This window comes from Nakaseomyces bracarensis (genome assembly GCF_045282275.1).
Source record: "Nakaseomyces bracarensis strain CBM3 chromosome Unknown Scaff10_0, whole genome shotgun sequence".
NCBI classification, from domain to species: Eukaryota; Fungi; Ascomycota; class Saccharomycetes; order Saccharomycetales; family Saccharomycetaceae; genus Nakaseomyces; species Nakaseomyces bracarensis.
In genome coordinates, this window is record NW_027263956.1 from 44,424 (window position 1) to 65,692 (window position 21,269).

Genomic DNA, 21,269 nt, shown 5'->3' on the forward strand with positions numbered 1-21,269 from the left:
TAATTAAACACTGTACATAACTAAGTTGGCTGAATAGTTTACTAAACATGACTGTTATTTTATATTTAATGTATACTTTTAAGTAGTCATAATTTTGCATTATCATAGGAGTTGTATTAATGGATATATTGTATTAGCTATTCGTTCATTCAAAAGATAAAACCAAATGCTAAATTTTCTTCTCCTTTTTATATTTCTTTTTATCTTTTTAAAATTCAGACACTATGCTTTTAATTGTAATTTCATTTTAAGTTATCTTTATGGTTCATATAATCAAATTAAACCTCACTAATATTATTACTCACAGATCATTCTTTAATGACGAGGAATAGTTGAATTTAAATAGTAAGTTTAGATAAAATATAGTATTTTATAGTTCTATAAAGTAGGTTCGTAGTACTAGTCGTGATCCTTCCAGGACCCAGCAAAAAAGTGGAGAACTAACGCCAATGGATGAGTGATATCCTTTGAATTCATTTGTTCAACATTAGGTGAAAAACAAGTAATTGGAAGAACCATAATATCATCAACTAAAACAGGTTCAGTGATCAATGAGAAGAATTCCCAGGATACTCGACAAATAGATTCTAATGCAGATGAGATAATGCTGTAAAACTTCTTAGTCGAATAGACAAAATCATCTTCAACACCATCATTATTCTCTCCCGAGAAGTTAATTTGTCTATTCACCGCTAGGTTGTCATTAATAAGCAACACATCTTTATTTTTTCTAATTATATGGGTCATGTACTCCACTATAATATCTGAAAAAACACCAGGTCCTGTCCAGTTCATGATATCATCATTATCCACATTGCGTGCTGTCTTCTTTTCTTTGTGATTAATAGATTTAGCAAATCTTTTTTTGTATCTATAATTGATATTGAAATCTTCCTCGTGTCCACTGGTATTGAGCATTTTTTTGACATCCGATGGAACACCCTCAGTAGAATATAAAGTCGTGGCTGTGATATTCATAATTAGTTCCCTCAGTACTGGGTGCCCAGGCTTACTTTGGATGGTCCACTGACAAAATTGAATTCTTCTTGCATACCAGTCTGCCCAATCCTCTCTATCTGGATCAGCCTCAATACCAACAACCAGACCAGGTTCTTGGTAATGATCAATCCTGGCCCTGGACCTTTGGAATCCCTTGTAGGGAATAATTTTCGCATTTTCTTTGATCTGTTCGATTATATCATGTCTTAGAGAAGGCCAAGCTTCAAAAGTCTTGACGGGAACTGTGTCAATGTCACTGTATATACCACCTCTTGCATATAAAATCAAATATCTGAAAAAATCTGCTTTCATAATATTATGTGGTATCAACTTGAATGCCTCAATAATTACTGGAACTTCTCCATAGAATTCGTTCAGGTAGGCTAGAACTTGATCATCAGTTATCAACGTGTATCTGTGGTTGTAGTGTTGACCAACCTCTGCAACACGTTCCTCGGATTCTTCGGTCCAAGGCCCATTACCAAACACAGCCTCATTTTTCCACCCCTGGATAAAATCTCTGGTATCTTCGTCCAGATTTGGGTGATTATGTGGTACTTTCCACGATTGCCAGATGTGTCTGGGGATAGGGCTCTTGGGATCATACGGGAAGATCCTAGTCAACTGTGCTCTGAAATCATCAATTGAGAGAAAAGTCGTGGGGTCTCTCAAGTTTATATCATCAATATCCTGCGTAGATTTAATCATCTTCTGCTTGTAACTGGGGATAAATTGTCGACTAACGGCGCCAAGCTTGAAGTACATATTCAGCAACGCAATACCAACAAGCACCGAAAGCAGCAAATTTCGACGCAAATTCTGAACTATTTCTTTCCTCCAATTCATTTTTTTTCTTTTAGATTCAAACTTGGGATCTCTGTATATCAGTATATTTCAAACGTAATGGCTACAAGTCCAGATAGAGCCAGTGTAACGTGTTTTTAACGCGTTTTTGTACTATAACTATTTGTACTGGACTACAGAGCACACCAAATACTTACTTTCAAATTAAACTTATATCAAGCAGCTTATAGCTATTTGATTTAGGAATTGGAACGTACCTAAGCCTCTATTCTGGCCCCTTGTAAGGAGGTATATAAAGATCAATGATTTAATTACAAATTGGAAAAGTCATGGGAGGTGCGCCATTAAAGGCATTTCCCGTGATTAAAAAAAAAAAAATTAAAAAATTGATCAAATTTCAATGAAATTGACTTGAAATGGCATTGAAGCCAAGTCTATTAACTATAAAATCATATACTTCTATAATCTGATAATGTTAAAAATCATTAATACAATGTAAACAATGCTTTGTAGAGCAGGATGGCTACTGGAAGACCACCTGGACCATCTTTGATTTCTTGTCTGTGTGTTCGTCGTCAGGAAGAGGTGTGTCGTCTCTTGTATTGGGTCTTGTGCGTTTCTTCTTTGCGTCTGGGGACTCGTATTCCCTTGTGATCAATGTCAGCAATGTGTTTACTCTTTTGGATATTTCATTGGCGGAACGCGTTCTGATGAACCAGTCAAACTTGAACAGGTCGCTCTCCATGATGTCTTGTTTGATCTTCTCGTAGAGCCTATCGGCCATGAGACCGTACTTACGAACTGTCATTAGAATGAACTTATCCTCTAAAGTGTTGTAAGTTCTTCTAACGTTGTTCGGAGGGTATTGTATTGAAAGCTCGTAGAGTGGAAAATTATATTGGTCCAGCTTATCGTTCAGAAGTTGTTCTTGGAATGCCAACTTCGCAAGTTTCTTTTCACCACTCTCAATGGAGTTGATATATTTCTCATAGCCGTTGATCTCTGTGTAACGCTCCCAGAATACCTTATAGTAGAGATCTACTTCTTCAGGCGTCTTGGAATCAATCGCCGTGCGGATTTTCTTTAGATTAGTTCTGCCATATTTCGCACAAGCACTTACAAATGACATGAGGTCCCTCCTGTTCCAGTTGGTGAATGCCAGTTCTAGCAGCTCCTGCTTCTTCGCTTCGTCCTCCTCTGTAAATTCTTCAACATTATCAATTTTCTCTTGTTCTTCTTTTATTCTTTCATTGGTTAATTTCTTCTTCTCTTTGGCCGACAGTGGCTCCTTGACCTCTTCCTTTGGTTCTTCTGTATAATCGTCGTCATCAGAATCAAGTGAAACATCAGCCGATGTGACTTTGAAACCAATTTTTTTTCTATAAGACAACTGTTCCTTCTCCTGCAGTTCCTCAAATTCTTTGGGAAAAAACTGATAATCTTGTCCATGGATGATCTTGGGCGCCTTAGGTATTTTTGGTTGAGGAGTTCCTTTATTGGACTTACTACCACCGCCAATTATTTCTTTATAATAGTCGTCAACAGAATAAGTAGTTTGTTCCCTTCTTCTCTCCCTCCTGGATGGGTTAATCCATTCGGTGACTGTATCTTTCTGCTTCTTTTCAAAGGTTTTACCGTTCCATTCATATGCAGAATGACTTTCCATACCGTTAAACCTCTGAAGGTCATCTAAACCAAGTGCCTCATATCTAGCATTCAATTCTTGTGTCTTCAATTCACCCTTCTTCAGGATTTCATCAATATCATCATCTACTGTGATAGTAGATGATTTTTTCTCAAAAACATCTTTGGCACCATATTGAATCATCTCAATCAAATCATCCTTGGAGTTACCAAGGTTAGCTGTCTTCTTACCACTTCCTTGCTGAATGACCAGTTGATCTAATCTTAGCTTCTGCGCTGCTCTCTCCAGAACCTTTTCTTCAACAGAATTTTCGGTGACAAATCTATAAACGTATACTTGTTTTTTTTGACCAATTCTGTGAGCTCTATCCATAGCTTGTAAATCAGCCTGTGGATTCCAATCTGAGTCAAAAAGAATAACTGTGTCCGCTGTGACCAAATTGATACCCAAGCCACCAGCTCTGGTTGTTAACAAGAATACAAACTTTTCCGAGTCCGGCTTGTTGTATTCATCAATTGCTTCAATTCTATCCTCATGACTTGTAGATCCATCTATTCTACAATATTCATATTCCCTAAAAAAACAATAATCTTCTAAGATATCCAATAATCTGGACATTTGACTGAAAATCAGAACTCTTGATCCTTTCTCTTTGAGCCTCTTTAATAATTTATCTAACACAATCATTTTCCCTGCATTAAAAACTAAATGCTCATCTGTCGTATACGGAGGACCCGGTTCTGCGCCTTCGAATAAATAAGGATGGTTACAACATTTTCTTAGTTGCATAACGATATTCAATAAACGTGTCTTACCTTCTCTTTTACCAACAGCACCATTAACAGCATCAATATCCTTTTCCAATAACGATTTGTACCATTGAACTTGCATATCTGTCATACCGACATAGACATTAGTTTCTATCTTTGGTAGTAAGGACTTCTCAACATCTGCTTTTATTCTTCGTAACAAAAATGGATTGAGTACAGTATGTAATTGTTTTACGACTTCTTCCTGATCCTGATCCGTATTATTTTGCTGGAACCATTCGTCAAAAACCTCGGCATCACCAAACACATCAGGAAGTAAAAAGTTCAATAGTGCCCATAATTCGTGCAGGTTATTTTGTAGTGGAGTACCTGTAATTAATAGTCTATTCTTCGAGTAGAAGAGTCGAATGATTTGAGATAAAGCACTCTGTTCATTCTTAATACGATGGGCCTCATCAATAATTATATATTCCCAAGCAAGTCTTTTCAAATAACCCTTTTCTCGAATAACCATTTCATATGAAGTAATAAGAACATCGAATCTAGCTTCTAGCACGATATTTTGTAAGATGTCTTGTCTCTGTTCTTTATTACCTTGTAGTACTACTGTGCTGACATCAGGAGTCCACTTAAAGAACTCTCTTCTCCAGTTATCAAGAGTGGATTTAGGAACTATGACCAAGAATGGACCATCAATATTTTTAACGTATCTCAAGTATCCCAGAAATGAAATGGTTTGTAATGTCTTACCCAGACCCATCTCATCTGCTAGAATACCAGAAATTTTATTTTCATGCAGTGAGATCATCCAGTTTAGACCTTGAATTTGATAGTCCCTAAGTTTTCCTGATTTCACAAATGAGGGAGACTCTGTAACAAAGGTCATATCATCATCCTCATTACCTTCGGCTTCTTCTTCGGCCATCAGCTCAGCGTCCTCCTCTTTCTCACTCTTCCTATGGTGACGGGAACCCGGATCAGGTTTTGTTTTACTCCCCGAATTCTCAGCATCAAAACTCTTCAGCAGTTTTTGTATATTCTTATCATTCTTCGCCTTCAATCCCATAAAATGTCTAAACAGGTCGGTAACACCCAATAGGTACTTAAATCTGTTATAGGTATCACTTTTGTCCTTCAGCTTAGCGTCTCTAGGATCACCTGGAAGAATGAATTTCGACTTCCGGTTATCCCAGAACTCCTTAGGACGGTCTTCAACCGTGTATACTTCAGCAGTCATTTAAGATATGGTGTTTCTCTCTTTAAATAATCACAATAAATGCTATAAAAAATCGCGTACAATATTTTCAAATGTATTTATTGGATATGTTGATTTGTTTTTCCTTTATATTTTAAAAAGGATATAAATAAAATATTCTTCCCACTTAAATTCCCACCAAAATCTGAACGTACCTTCCAATCAAAGGTTTATAGTCGACAGTCGATATTGTTTAGGATGGATTGCATTTGTTTTGTTACTAACATTGAAATTATTTTATTTATTTATTTTTTTTTCTTCGCTCTCTCTTTAAATGCGAAATTACGTATATTCGGTGATATAAGAAATTGAATATTGAATATATTGGATATTGAATATATTGGATATTGGACAACATTACCAAACTAATAAGATTAAAATTAAAAATGAATATATTATGACGAAGATGCTACTAAATAGTGTATTTGATGTAAATGAGAATGCTAAATAATTGATATTGTTTTTTTTTTTATATATTTTCTTATTGTCTTTCTATAAAAAAAAAAAAAGAACTGTAAAGTAATAAATTAAATTGAAAGGAGATGGATGTGGTCCTGTTCTTTTTTTCGTTGGATGCTGAGTTATGATTTATCTTGTGCTTAGGCTAGGATCCTCTCCTTGGAAAAGTTGTCGATGTCGATGTCAGATACCATCTTGTATGCGGCCTGGTGTTGATGAGTCTTGTATGCTTCAATGTTGGAGAAGAACTTGTCGAACAAGAGCATGGTATCTAGAGGGCCACCTTTAGCCTCTGGATGGAATTGGGTGGAAAAAATTGGTCTTTCGGTGTGGATCATGCCTTCGTTAGATTGGTCGTTCAAGTTGATGAAGTATGGTTTCCACTGGTCAGCTGGTAAGGATTCTGGTTCTACTGCATATCCATGGTTCTGAGATGTGATGTGGCATTGGCCCGTGGTTAAGTCCATTGCTGGTATGTTGTGGGCTCTGTTACCGTACTTTAATTTGTGTGTGTGTCCTCCAGATGCCAAGGCGAGTAGCTGGTGACCCAGGCAGATACCGAAGATCGGTAGACGTTCGAACTCCTTGTTGTTTAGCAATTCCTTAAGGTTTTGGATGGTCTCCTGGCATTTGGCTGGGTTACCAGGTCCATTAGATAGGAAGACACCATCGAATTGTCCGGCTACGTCTTGTATCCTAGCGTTATATGGGAAGATGGTTACGTTAGCGCCTCTGGCGACTAAGCTTCTGATGATATTTTCCTTGACACCACAGTCCACCACGGCTATGTTGGCAACTGGTTTGATGGCCGGTACGTATAAGGTTTCCTTGGTGGAAACCTCTGCAACCAAATGTTTAGACATGGCGTCGTAGAATTCTGGAGCCCTTTCACAACCATCGATCACTATACGACCTTGGGAAGAACCCTCTTCTCTCAAGTACTGTACGATCTCTCTGGTGTCAACACCAGTAATAGCGGCAACACCTTCTCTCTTACACCAGCTTCCTAGGGACTCCACAGCGGTCCAGTGTGAGTATTGAGCAGCATAGTCAGCAACGACAATACCAGCTACTTGGATATGGGATGATTCAAAATATCTCAATAGATTGTATTCATCACGGACATCCATAGAAGGTACACCGTAGTTACCAATCAATGGTTGTGTGAAGACTAGAATTTGACCACGGTACGAAGGATCCGTCATCGATTCAGGATATCCTACCAAGGAAGTGGTGAAAACTGCTTCACCACTAATAGATTTCTCGGCACCAAAGGAATAACCTTGAAACGTTGGGCCATTCTTAATAGCAAATGTAGCTTTAGTAGACATCTCTGTTTATTCTATTTTTTTTTATATTAAAATTCTCCTTTAAGTTATTACTATATTATCGTTAATAGTAATACTATTTTATCGGTAGTTTTTTTTTTTGTTTTTATTTTTATTGACTTTCTTTTTCTAACAAATTTTTTTAATAATAGTTCATGACAAGAAACTAAAATAAGATAAATCCAATTGATAGAAGTATTTATATCCTTCCTTCCAACCAATTCAAACAAAAAATTGGTAATTTCAATATGTTAGACTCAATATTGGTCTGATGCCCATACGCCTGCGGTTGCCATTAAAGTTCATCTATCTCGGACCAACAGAAAAAATTTTTGAAAAAAAAAAAATTTTCCTTCAGCGTGATGAGTCTCAATTTCTTTTTTTTTTTTGATTGTGGACTGCGTATTTTGTACGTCTTTTTGTTAGAGGAGAAGAGTATGTATTATAGACTCGCCTGTAGATGCCATATATTGTCAGATCAAGTTTAATGTCTGATTTCTGGGTGGGAAGTTACAAGCGAGAGTTTTCCTCGCTGCTTCCCCCCCCCTTCGTAGCACAAAAAGAAGGAAAAAATAAGGAATAAGGAATACGTCGCTGGTATATTCCATTAACAGGCATATTAGGAAGAGATAGTTGTTAACTTCCACAGACAGCAAAGCTAGTTGAAGGGGAGGAAGTTAATAGCGAGATAAGCTATGACACAAACTAGGAACCTTTGCATTTGGATGGGGTTTTTTCTGTTCAATGAATACCCCGTTCATACGCACTGATGACTTCACATGAAAATTGATACTCAGATCTGATGTATCGATGACTTCACATTATTCTTTCCCACTCCCACCCCCCGCCATTGTTCTATTTATGTTTTCTTTCTTTTTCTTGTTATTGACCGCTGATAGGTTGTGTTTGTAGTTTCTTACTATCATTTGTTATATCTTCATTATGTTCTCGTTTAACTGGGATCAAGTTGTCTGTTGATTTCTCCTCTGATTCTATCTCATCATTATCAGAGGATGAATCATCCATATCAGCTTCACTGCTCTCGGTAGAGACTATTTTCAAACCGGAGAAATTCCCCGCATCACTGCTCTCTAAGTAGGAGTCTGAGTTTGAGTTAGTGTTCTTATTATCCAGTGATTGAGATATTAACTGTTCTTGATCTTCGAATTTCCTTAAATATTCTTCTAATTCCAGTTTCATTCGAGGAATGTCATAAATACTTCTGTCGATAGTACTGACAACTTTCTCGTACAAGTTTTGATGAAGTTTCATAACACTCTCTCTAATTGCCGTTAACTCATCTGGGTTTACATATACTTCCGCTCGTTGTCTAACTATGAGTTCTGCGTCAAGAACTAGTTCATATTCCAACAGCTTCTTATGGACGTTGGAAGTATCAAGGATGAATTCATCTTGAGCCTTCTTGCTTATCAGCTCGGCAATACATAGCATGAAATCAGCTTCGTCATTACCAACTAACCTTCTAAGAACGTCTGGTGGAGGTGTCCACTTGACAGCATACCTTCTCCAGAGCCGGGCACATCTGATGCATAGGGCTCCAAGTTTAGTTCTCCTGGATCTAGAGTTGGGTCTTTGGTTGTTCTTTTTACTATTTAGATACTCCGATATGTCGTTATCATTGGTACCACCAGAGACCTTGTACCACATAGGCGAATAGTCAACGGAGCAAAATTTACATTTGAAGCAGTCTGTTGCGAGCGATATGTCGTCGGTATCTATGGAGGAGTCGTCAAGGTATTTGATAGACTGGATCGATTCAGCATTTTTTCCATACTCCTTGTAGTGAAGCTCTCTATCCTTTTCTTCTTCAATTTTCTTCTTCTTTTCTAGTTTACCACGTACTTCTAAACCACGGCGTGATTTTTTCCATTTATAAAAATATTTCACAATCATAGACATCGGTTGGGTTTTAACCATCTTCCAGACAGGCCGTAGCTGCCCACCATATTTAGTAACACCTGACTCAAACTTTTTCAATTCTTCAGGGGAAAAATCGGGTTCGTTCAAAGCTTGTCTATTCAAGTTTAATCTTGCAGTATTATATGCAAGGGATGTATCAAAACTGTTCTCATATAAAGTTTTTAGGATATAATCAAGAAAAGCACAACTCGTGGGATCCATATCCGCAGATTCCTTCAAAATAACTGCACATTTCTCTTTATATCCGTCGAATTTATCGTCATTTATCTTACCTTCCGTATCTTCCCATATTTTAGTTATTGTATTATCCATTCCACGAGCATTGTTATCATCATCATTATACGGTGCTGGTGTCCATTTATCGATATTAGTATTACAACCATCCCATTGATACTTTATTCCTATCCTGGATGGCAATATAGGAAATGGTAAAAGTAGGTTGTCATTCAGAACGTCATCGAAGTTTAAAATTAGATGCTTACCAAAATATTGAAATAAAATATTGTCTTTATTATAAGAAACATCCCTTTGATTTCTTTTAAGTGCTAGCTGGTTCAACCTCCTTGCATTATACTCAGCCATGGCGTTTTGTACCCCTCTACTGGTGTGTTTTACAGATTTGTTGCAAAAAAAGCAATACAAATCCTTAATATTTGTTGTAGAAGGTTTTTTCAATAGTGGAGGTTTCATACATGCTAGATGTACATGTATTTTACAAGCAGAGCATTTTATACTAGTATCGTTTTCACACCAACTACGACACACTTGACAACTTTGATCCCAGTTATCAACCAAACTTGCTGGGTTTTCAGTTGTTTCACCACATATATACTTCTTTACCATTTTAATCATGGGATAATCCTCTTCACAAAATATAAAGTCATATTTCTTCATTAATATTGTGAGATATTCAGACTCAGGGTTCACAGTATCCCGCAGTTTCTGGGTGTTGAATATTTTGTAGTATTTAAGGTGGAAACGATCAAACAGCTCCTCATAGTAAAACACGTTAGGCTGTTCGTATAGATAATTAGCGTCGTCCATATGATACTCTAGCTCATCTTTGTGGTATACTTGGCATTTACCTCTGTAAGAAGTAATTGGGCACACGTCTTGTTGTAAAGTAGCGTACAGCATCCTCGGATCCACTATACCCAATTTCTCACGAATATCTCTAGGCCTAAAGAACCAGTTCATTTTTACGTTGAAGTATTTGGCGGGAAACACGGTAGCCGAGGTGTGTGACTGTTTGATAATCTCTCTGAACTTCTCCTTGATCACGAACTCCACCACCCTCCCGATGTAGTATGGCTCGCCCGGCGGCTCCGAGACCATATATATCGTGTCGTTCCTCGACAGCAGCACAGCCCCGTCATTATCCAGCACACAGTGCCTCGCTGTGTCCACCACAGCAGTCTCAAGGTATAGCATGTTCGAAAACAGCGCATCTCTCCTAAATGCCTCCGGCAGTGTCGGTATCATGCTCCACGGCGTGGTTTTATCATTGATGTACGAGGCCAGCGGTTCGAGGTCCTTGTCAATCACCACCCTGGGAGACTTCTTCTTCGCCGGCTTGGCCTTAATACCTTTCTCGAGCTCAGCTAACCGCTGCTTAAACTCGGCATCCGCCTCCATCTCATTATAGCTCACTGGGCGTCTAGATCTTCGTGACATTGCTGGAACATGTAGTATAGTCGGTGGGAAAAGAAGTAGTTGGACAATCCCACTTAGAGTATTATTATAATCGCTATTGCTTTTTTTAAATGGGGTTGTATTGGATAATCAGCTGCCAAGCCCATTCCATGTCCCTTCTTGAAATATTGTTAAATATCCAAAAATTCCCTTCTTCGCCCTTCATACCCAAAGCAAAAAAAAAATTGTTAAAATTTATTTCAAGGCTATATGAATCAATTGATATACGGAAGCCACAAGGTTACTCTACTACAACCTTTTAAGGAAGTGGGTTTTGTTGGTTGCAAGTTGGAAGTAGATATAGAGACAAGTCGAAGAAGAAGAAGCTGAAGAAGAATAAGAAGCTGAAGAAGAAGAAACAAAAAAAATACTGAAACTCAAGATGGATAGCAGAGTATCTCCTGAAATTCCTGGTATAATCCAGCCTAGTCATGTTACGCAGGATTTGAAGATGCTGGTGTGTAAGTTGCTGAACTCTCCGAAGCCTTCGAAGACGTTTCCTGGTTCTCAGCCGGTTTCCTTTCAGCATTCGGATATACAAGATAAGTTGGTTGGGCAGGATTACTATGTCTGTGAGAAGACTGATGGTATGCGTGTGTTGATGCTTGTTGTTTTGAATCCCGTAACTGGGGAGCAAGGGTGTTTCATGATTGACCGTGAGAATAACTACTACTTGGTTAATGGGTTCCATTTCCCGTGTTTACCACAACGGAAGAAAGAGGAATTGCTGGAGACTTCGCAGAACGGTACCTTAATTGATGGTGAATTGGTCATACAGACAAATCCCATGACAAAGCTGCAGGAGCTGCGGTACTTGATGTTTGATTGTCTTGCTATAAACGGGAGGGCACTGGTCCAGTCTCCTACAAGTTCGAGACTTGCCCATCTGGGGAAAGAGTTTTTCAAGCCATACTATGACCTGAGATCTCTTTATCCCGACAAGTGTGCCACCTTCCCGTTCAAGCTCTCCATGAAGCATATGGATTTCAGTTATTCGTTGGTAAAAGTGGCCAACAGTTTGGACAAACTACCTCACATGTCAGATGGTTTGATTTTCACACCGGTGAGAACACCTTACTACGTTGGTGGTAAGGACTCACTATTATTGAAATGGAAGCCTGAAGAAGAAAACTCCGTGGATTTCAAGTTGATTCTTGAAATACCAATGGTAGAAGATACGTCAGTTAACAAAAAAGATCCCAGAAGATGGTACTATAATTATGATGTCAAGCCAACATTCGCACTTTACGTATGGCAGGGTGGTTCTGACGTGAACACGAAGTTGAATATTTTTGATCAACCATTTGATAGAAAAGAGATGGAATTGTTAGAGAAAACTTATAGCAGATTTGCTGAGCTCACAATAACAGATGAGCAATGGCAAGATTTGAAAAATCTGGAACAGCCATTAAACGGTAGAATTGTTGAATGTTCGAAGGACGCCGAAACAGGAAACTGGACAATGTTAAGATTTAGAGATGATAAATTGAATGGTAACCATACTTCTGTGGTACAAAAGGTGTTGGAAAGTATTAATGATTCTGTCACTATTGATGATTTAAGTGAAGCTGTCCCAACCATTAAAGAAGCCTGGGAAGAAAGAAAAAGGATGCATGCAGTACCAAAACAGGCACCAAAACCTATACCAGCTGCAAATAATGTTAATGAAAGCGAAAAACAATCTCAACCAAAATATGTTGATGAGGACGACTGGTCCGACTAGTACTGCTTCTAGGTTTCTCTTGCATATGATGGTTATATAAAATCCTAATAAATTTTTTCTAAAGTATATCTAGATATATTTCATTTCATTAAGAATACTGTATTATTAGTTATTTACATGTGCGATTGTTATTACATATATATTCTACCTTTTAAACTTGGAATAAGAAGTAAATCTATTTCTTTAATAAGGCAATTTTCCTTCTTTTTTATGGGAGAATTTCAGATCAAGTTCAAATTTAGTATACAAGGATATTATTTTCTACTTTGATCTAAAGTTCACCTGTAGGACAAAGAGACACTCTTTAGTAATTCTCTAGGGTTGCCATTTCCGCTAACAAAGTATTTTTCATCGACAAGTTTATCAAATTCGGCACATTCTAGATCTCTACCAGACAAAATCTGAGAGTCACGATAATACTCTAATAGTGATCTAACCTCCTCCTTACTTAGTTTTGGAACTTCAAACTCTTGTATCTTACCTTTCTTCAATATATCAGAGAAGATCTTCTCGTAATGGTATCTAGTCACATAAAGATCTTCTTCAATTTTGCCCAATCCCACAGGCAATGTTTTGTTAGTTCTATCGACACCGGAAATGGCGGCGACAAACGCACTATTGCTACTCTTGAATTTAATCGCACCTGATATTATATCCATTATCATTTTACCCAATTGGAATTGCAATGAAAATATTTGTTTGTTTTGGGTGTTTCTGTAATCTGTGAAAGACTTAGTTAAGAACTTAGAGAAATTATCGATAGTGAAAATAGTTCCAGTATGCTCCTGAGTAGTCAACTCTTCCATAATTACTGCAAATTGGGTTCCAATAGCCTTATTTGTAGTCTTTAAAGATACTAAATCCAATAAAGTATGCTGGTCTTTCTTCAAATTTATCGTCGCATTTTGACCTATATCCTTAGGATTGCTACTAGAAAATTTATAATCCTTGGATAGCTTTATCTTAGATAGAATTTCAGGTTTATTCGATTTCCGAATTTTTCTAATTAATTGTTTTGTGTACATTGGTTGTGTGTATAGATTCAACTTCTCATCAAAGAGGAAGTCATTTCTCCCATTCAAGAACATTTCAGGATATGAAATGTTCACCACCACCATATTTGTTTCCGCCCCATAGGAATGTACCTGCGCCAACAAACTGGATTTGCCAACACCTGGCTCACCTGTAATGATGAATTTCTTGTTGGATTCATTCTTCAGTTTATCAAGGAATGCTCCAGTGCTCTCACGAACCAGGGACACTGGTTTTGAAAATAACTCGTTATGCTGACTTTTCTTGAAAGAGCCTAAATTATGTAGAGCCTTATAGCTATTATCAGAGAAGAATGTTACTTTGTTGTAAGACTCTGATAAATTCTTCACATCCATCACAGGTAAATTCAAATCAACAGCATTACTGTTCAACCTCGCCGTATGAACAGTATCGGCCCAATTCTTGTACAAACTACCAGGTGTCACTCTCTTTCTTGTCACAGTGGAAGAACCACCTTTCTTCTGAGAGAATCCCTGAGCTCGTCCACGAGCTGGAGCTGCCGCTTTCAACAGACTACCCGTACTAAACTTCCTAGTCGAACTTCTCAACATCCCCCAAAGTAAAAACACTTGCTCTGTAGTTAAAGAATACTTGCTTACCGCTTACTAACTTTCAATATAGGTAACACATGCCATTGCCAGCCCTTCGATACCCGATCCTTTGATAAATAGGTTGTCAACTGTAGTACTCTCACGATTGGGGCCCTCGTCGGGTCCTCGATTCAATGATAAATCGTATATAACGATACAAATAGGTTAATTAAAATTAATATATTAGAGTATTTATGAGATACCAGATGGGGTCTGGAAAAGGACTTTTACGTATTATTCTATAATTTTATCGATGGTGCATTCGTCTCCTGTGTGTGTGAACCATTCTGATCCCATTTTTGCCCATTGTTGGGAGTATTCTGACCTACACATCTTGAAAAAAGCTATATTTTATTCGTAATGATGCTAGTCTAAAGAAATGACTGTTGGTTCGTTGTTGAATTGATCTAAGACATTTTGTTTTAGTGAGATTCGTTCTTTGAATGTTTCGAAGGCCTTTGGTGGAATATTGGGTTGGATGTCAAGGATAGACTCGTTCGGGTTTCTCAACATAAGGTGGTATAGTTTTGACGATATCTGTACACTGTGAAGGACAATGTATACAACTACCTCATCAGGTTCTTCGTAGCTGTTGTTTTCAGAAAAGTATATATCCTCGAATTGGGGTGCAAATTGTGTGTATCTGTCTTCAAACCAACTCTTTACGTCTTTTAAGTTGCTAATATCAGGAATTGTATAGTAGTCGAGCACTATTCTTAAGGTACGAAGCTCGAGATCTTTCGGCTGTAAGACTTGTTTATTTTTTTGGTTGTGTATATGCTCATCAAGGTGAATCCAATCGCCGTACCCCATTTCATAATGCTTTAGCCTTCGAAGTTTCTCGCCATATGCTTGAATCTTACCCAAGTCTCCCGAGATGTCTTGCTCGTTTCCTATACTTGCTTCCCTGTGGTTTAGTTCCTGTATCAATTCTTCTCTCCTCGTTCGATCTTCCTGCGGTATATGGCCATCTGGGTAGAGATACCTAGAAACCCAGCTATCATATTCTCCCTTTAAACCTTCATCAACTAGCACTGATGCGGCCAAGCTAAGTAAATGGAACTTCCCAATAGCATCATCGTCTTCTGGGTTTTTATCTGGATGGTATTTTAACGACAGTAACCTGTACTTCCTCTTCAACTCCCGTAAAGCACTCTCATCAACTCGATCTCTATAGTCATCAAACTTCACATCAAGCACACGGTACAAATCAATACGCCCATTGATAGCTTGTTTTAATGCATCTGCCATTGTGGTTTATATATAACCTAGCTAACCCAGTGCATTAAATTAAGTTTGATCCAACCTTCAGGGAAACAGTTCTCTTCTTGCTCATCTTCAAATTTTGTTTCGAGCTTTTCTGTACAGATTATTTTTTACTATACGTTACTGAGATTAGGAATAAGAGTAGAAATCGGGATTTCTAATAATATTACAATTCTACATGGTATAAAGTATTTAGTTTTGGTTTGGTATCAAGATAATCTCTCTACTTAAGACGGCGATGCGCTTGAAGAGCCTTCTCCATTCCAATGGGTCTCCAGTTTTCCGGTTAAAACTGATACTCTTCAGGCAATCTTCCACGGTTACTATATTTACAAGCCCTGACAGGTTACCACCACGCCTATCTCTTGTTTTGATATTAATAACTAAGGGTGAGATGGTTTCTTGATCCAGTTCCTTCCTTAACTTCTGAAAATGGAGGTACAGGTCGCTCTTAACTCTGATTCCTGAATCAACTAAGGAATTCTCCAGTACAGGTAGAAGAGTGTCCATGGGTTCTAAGGAGAAGAACTTAGTATATTTAGTAGGGTTGAACTTTAGGGATGAGTCCTGTTCAATCCCTTCGCTTCTAAACTGAAATGCGACTTGTTCATTGTTAATATATTGTGTCCATCTTTCTTTTGAGTTTGTCCTAAATCCTGGAATTTCAGTATTGGATTCTACTTGAGTAAAGGCTTTTGCAGCTGAATTCAAAGCCCCATCATTAATTGAATCATATTCCAATTCCGCTATTTCACCGTCAATTGGTTGAGTAGCTCTAAATCTAGGAGGACCAGTGTCAAACTGAGTAGCATCTTGTGTAAATTTCATATAAGTTTCGTTACTCAGTGACACTCTTAACTTACCTAGCAATCTCTTGGCCAGTATTTCAGGGTTTCGACAGAGACCTCTTGAGTCCGCCAATTTACATTTAGCCATGACCCATGGGTGCTGTCTCAACTTTTGAATACTAATTCTTTTGTGATAGTTAGGTTGCAATATCTTTCTAAGCAAATTCATTTGTCGGAGATCAATTTTCTCCCAGGGTCCGATGCTGAGGTTCCCGCCATTATTTATAAACCATTCAAAACTTTCATCCTCCTTCACCGGCATTCCCCAGGGGATTTCACCAGTAATGAGTACAAACAACAATACACCAGCGGACCATATATCGGTGGCATTGGCATAGTATTCGTCATCGTGTATTATTTCGGGCGCCATGTATGGTGGTGATCCGCGTTGACCCGTGCTGATCCTCAGCGATCCGTCCTTCCTCCTAAATTGTGATGCTAATCCGAAGTCAGCAAGTTTCAAATTACCATTCTTATCCAGCAATATGTTTTCAGGTTTAATATCGCGATGTGCCACCCCGCAATCCTCGTGAAGATAATACAATGCGCTTGTGAGTTGCTGGAAATAGAACTGTGCCACTTCGGGATCTACACCAACATCTGGTTCAATCTTATCAAAGAGATCACCACCATCAGCGAGTTCTAATAGCACCCACATGTAATCCCCGCTGATATTGCAATCGATGAGCTTTAAAACATTGACATGCTTCGAACATCGTGAGTGCAGCACGACCTCCTTGGTGACATCCTTCTCTGAAAGACCATGGTCACGACATGTCGGTAGGTGTACATACTTAACTGCCACAAAAACACCGGGATCAAACTTCAAATGTGCACTTCGTACACAACCGAATGAACCTTCCCCCAAAACCTTCCCGACAACCACATCCTTAATAACAGGCAATGAATCTTGCGTAAAGACCATTCGAGCATATGAATTAAGGGCAACTCTATATGAAAATTATATTAAATATCACTTAGATTCCACCCAGTAATAACCAAAAACATAGATAATATAAATATACATATACATAAATAATACGTAAATATCAATCACGTTTTGTATTAATAGGTCAGCTGATATAATATCATATACGGATAGTCACGTTACTTACAGTTCTTATATACGGAATATCACATGTATTTACGTATAATATTACATCCGGGTAACCCTGGGACTGGAGATAGAGTGGCCCTTTTGCGCATGTGAAGAAGGGCAAAGTTCTAGTCGTGTCAATAATAAGACATTGCTTAATGATAAAGTATTGGTTTCTATATCTATTGTTATCTTTACATTTTAGGTGATAGTTACGTATAGCGCATAGTTCAATATATCTAATCGTGAGAATGCTCTTTGGTACTAATGTTGAAGAGGCAGTAGCGGAGTCGTTGCAAGGGGATAAGGTTCTCGTCGTTTATTGTAAAGCTGGTGATGGAGAGGGAACTGATCCGTGGCTTGATCAGTGGTTTAAGAAGGATTCTGATGTTAGCATACTGAAGGGTAAAGCTGTGTGGCTAGAAGTTGTGCGGGGATCTGCGGAGTTTGACAATTTTACGCAGATTTTCCCGGATGTTGTGGTGCCTAGTGTACGTTTGATTAAGCAAGGGAAAGTTGTTTTGGTGATAAAAGGAGATGATAACACACATGAAGTTTCTCACTGGAAGAAGTTAATGATAGGGCTTGGGATCAAGGATGAAAATGCAATCACAGAACATAAGATTAGCGATAAACCTAGGGAATCCCCACCTAGAAAGACAGAAAGAGATAAGATAGTGGAGAAAGCCACTACTGTACTTCAACAGGAGTACCTGAAACAGCTAAAGCAGGCTGAGGAAGAAAGATTAAGGATTTTGACACTTGTTAGAGCCGATAAGGCCGAGAGATTGGCCAGGAAACACTCACATGAGGTGGAAGCTGGGCATGAACTGCCAATGGACGTGCGTGACAATATCATTGACAAGAGTAGGTTCAATACGGGTAAATGTGTGCTTATGTTCAGGCTAACAGATAGCAAAAATTTAAAGCACACTTTTGACTCACAAGAAACCTTGAATGATGTGAGGAAATGGGTAGATGTTAATAGGACGGATGGGGCGGGCCCATATTCCTTCCATAGAAACATTCCCCGTGTTACGTTCACAGAATCTGATGAGCTGAAGACATTAGAGGACTTGGACCTCGCCCCCAGATCAGTTTTACTCCTAAAGGCTCTAGATAGTGGCAATAAGCATTTAAATGTTACTGATGAACAGGATTCTGGCCTTATTAACAAAATGTTTACTGGTTTCTCCCAATGGTGGGTAGGGAGCCATTCTGCCTCCCCTCCCACTACGGAGCAACTCTACGAGCAAGAGGAACATATTAGTAGACAGCATGAAGAACACTTCAATAGACAGCACGAAGATCATTTCAATAGACAACATGAAGACCGTCTCAACAGACAGCATTCAAATATAAATCATGAATCCGCAGCATCTTCCCATTACTCTACACCTATAATGGCCCCTAGAGTCACAAAGCTTGCCAAGGAACCCTCAGAGATGAACTTAGCCTCAAGACCTGTGTCACCAAACATTGTTAAGTTTGTAAACAGGGATGACGAGGAAAAGGACGATGACCCTGAGGAGAAGGCTACATATAATGGTAATAACGTGAAGTTGGAAAAAAATAGGGACCCCAAAGATTAGTTATTCAAATCCCAATTCCTTCAGCCATATATATTGTCTCGCCTAGTTAACGACTATTTATAGGACTAAACAGTCTGAATAACATATAAAGATTGTACATAATAACACTTCCAGATAAAAGCCATTCCATGACGACGATATTTTGTTATGTCGATTGGGTGTCCGAGCATTAATATCGATATGTGGCGATGAGCTGTAGTTAAAGAAGAAAAAAAAGAAATTAAAAGGAACAATGTATTAAGTTTGTGGATACACCCTAGAGAGCGTACTTGTACTAGATGGTAAGAAGCTGTAGTGCTATAACTAGCTGCTTTATTTTGTTAATTGTAGAATGGCTATGAACCAAGCTTTTGTCGATTTCAATGAGACGTTTAGTTCTTTGGTGGCCTCTAATGGTGATAGTTCGGAAGGTCTGCTTGATGAGGTTATTGACAGGTGCAATATCAATCTAGTGAGCTATGAGGGCTCACCCACCCTAGAGATGGATCGGACATTGGGTATTATGAAACAAATAGTTACTTCTGACCAAGTGTATCCGATAGATTATGGTGCTCTGATGACTCTCTTATCGGCATTGATTATGAAATATCCATTTGAAAGGCTAATTGAATTATTTACTGTAAGTGATTTGGAAGGTGCCCTGTTGGCTCCAATAGAGAGGTTGAATGGGATGGCATGTTTGATTATTGCCAATTCGGATCCAAAGGGTTTGTTTGCCTCCACAGAGATGATTGATATTTTACTAGGAAAATACTTTGATCCCAAATCTGGAATTGAATTAATAAATAATATTGAACTGGTCTTTAATAGATTGGCTACCGATGAATTAATAAGGAGAAGGGTACTCAAGAATAATCTTCCTCTGCTTCTAAGAGTAAAGAATAAAACTAAGGATGTATTGATTGCGACAAGACTACTTGAGTTATTAAAGATATGTTTTGAGTACATAACTTTCTCAGAATTTAATGAAAACTTGTTTATTGTCAGTGGTACGGATATAAAGGAGTCGATTGATGTGAACATTCTCCTGTTTATAAACATTTGTACATATTATTGCAATTTGTTTGAAACAACTAGATTTTTAACAGTGGGCAATTTAAAAAACCAATGGAGGTTGAAACATTTACAGAAAATAATTCCCATTTTTGGAGAACTGTATAGGGATATTAACATGTATCCGGATGTTCAACAATATGGTCTATCATACCTGTTCAAAGTTCTTAAGCAAATCTCATTCTTAGATGATAAGTCGTATTTTAATGATCTGGATAAGAATTATATCAAAATATCAAATACGAATGAATACCTGTTAGATTTACTTTCATTTGTGGATCCAGGGTATCTGTATCAATACCATGCAAACATAGTAAAAACAAAAGGGCATGTCTCTCCTAGTGAGATTACTATATTAAGAAATTTGATGTCTAACGAGGATTGTTTTGATCTGATAAAGAAAAATATATCTGCAGAAGACTTTCTTGTTATGCCTTACTTGGAGCAAATGGTTGTATTACAAAAAATGTCACAGTATAGGTACTCAGCAAGTTTCCTATTGATGCATTTACCAAAAGTGATGTCAAGTTTAATCTCTAAAGAACAGACCGAGATTACTGAACCAGAAACAGCTCAACTAAGAATTGAGGTAATTGAAAATTTGTTGACAAGTGAAGTGGAAGAACTAAATGTATGGTATGAACCATTAAGAGGCTTGTTGACGAGGATAAAAACTGGAGTACCAAGAGAATTTATTGGCTCCAAAATAGAGTCCTCATTTTCATGATTGAATATAATTAATTGTTCTTCAAAAATATATAAATACTAAGCCTCTTAAGAAGTAACAGCTATATAAATTCAAACAATCATATCGTTATGCTAATTTCATTTCTATCATCATTTCCATTGGATTTTTTTATATATATACTCTACATCGCCCCAATCATCTTTCCCCTTATCCAATCTTTCATTAATAATACTGAGTCCTTTTTCGTCGAGTAAACGCCATAACAGTGCTCTTTCTAAGCTGTATCTCTCTCTTACTGGTATTTGTAGATGACATACACCATCTTGTTTCAGGAATTTGATAATCATATTTACCACCCATTCTGGATGTTGTGGGGAATAAATTGGATCTGCTACCAAAATGAAATCAAATCGTTCATCACTATACTTCGCAATGAAACTAGAAGGATCAGTCCAGTCTAAAACATC

The 21,269-nt window shown here is 37.9% G+C and overlaps 5 protein-coding genes across 5 annotated transcripts; 3 read left to right on the plus strand and 2 right to left on the minus strand.

Annotated features, from left to right (window-relative positions):
* Positions 1-399: 399 nt before the first annotated feature.
* OCH1 (initiation-specific alpha-1,6-mannosyltransferase) lies at positions 400-1,845 on the minus strand (the record flags this gene model as incomplete). Its single annotated transcript, XM_071052807.1, has 1 exon — positions 400-1,845. One exon carries the CDS (start codon positions 1,843-1,845, stop codon positions 400-402), a length of 1,446 nt encoding a protein of 481 aa, XP_070911057.1.
* A 481-nt stretch (positions 1,846-2,326) lies between these two features.
* On the minus strand, positions 2,327-5,455 carry ISW2 (DNA translocase; the record flags this gene model as incomplete). The annotated part of the gene is made up of 1 exon (XM_071052808.1): positions 2,327-5,455. One exon carries the CDS (start codon positions 5,453-5,455, stop codon positions 2,327-2,329), a length of 3,129 nt encoding a protein of 1,042 aa, XP_070911058.1.
* Positions 5,456-11,275: 5,820 nt separating this feature from the next.
* CEG1 (mRNA guanylyltransferase) lies at positions 11,276-12,616 on the plus strand (the record flags this gene model as incomplete). Its single annotated transcript, XM_071052809.1, has 1 exon — positions 11,276-12,616. One exon carries the CDS (start codon positions 11,276-11,278, stop codon positions 12,614-12,616), a length of 1,341 nt encoding a protein of 446 aa, XP_070911059.1.
* Positions 12,617-17,720: 5,104 nt separating this feature from the next.
* Positions 17,721-19,061, plus strand: UBX7 (Ubx7p; the record flags this gene model as incomplete). Its single annotated transcript, XM_071052810.1, has 1 exon — positions 17,721-19,061. One exon carries the CDS (start codon positions 17,721-17,723, stop codon positions 19,059-19,061), a length of 1,341 nt encoding a protein of 446 aa, XP_070911060.1.
* A 331-nt stretch (positions 19,062-19,392) lies between these two features.
* Positions 19,393-20,841, plus strand: HSM3 (Hsm3p; the record flags this gene model as incomplete). The annotated part of the gene is made up of 1 exon (XM_071052811.1): positions 19,393-20,841. One exon carries the CDS (start codon positions 19,393-19,395, stop codon positions 20,839-20,841), a length of 1,449 nt encoding a protein of 482 aa, XP_070911061.1.
* Positions 20,842-21,269: the final 428 nt, after the last annotated feature.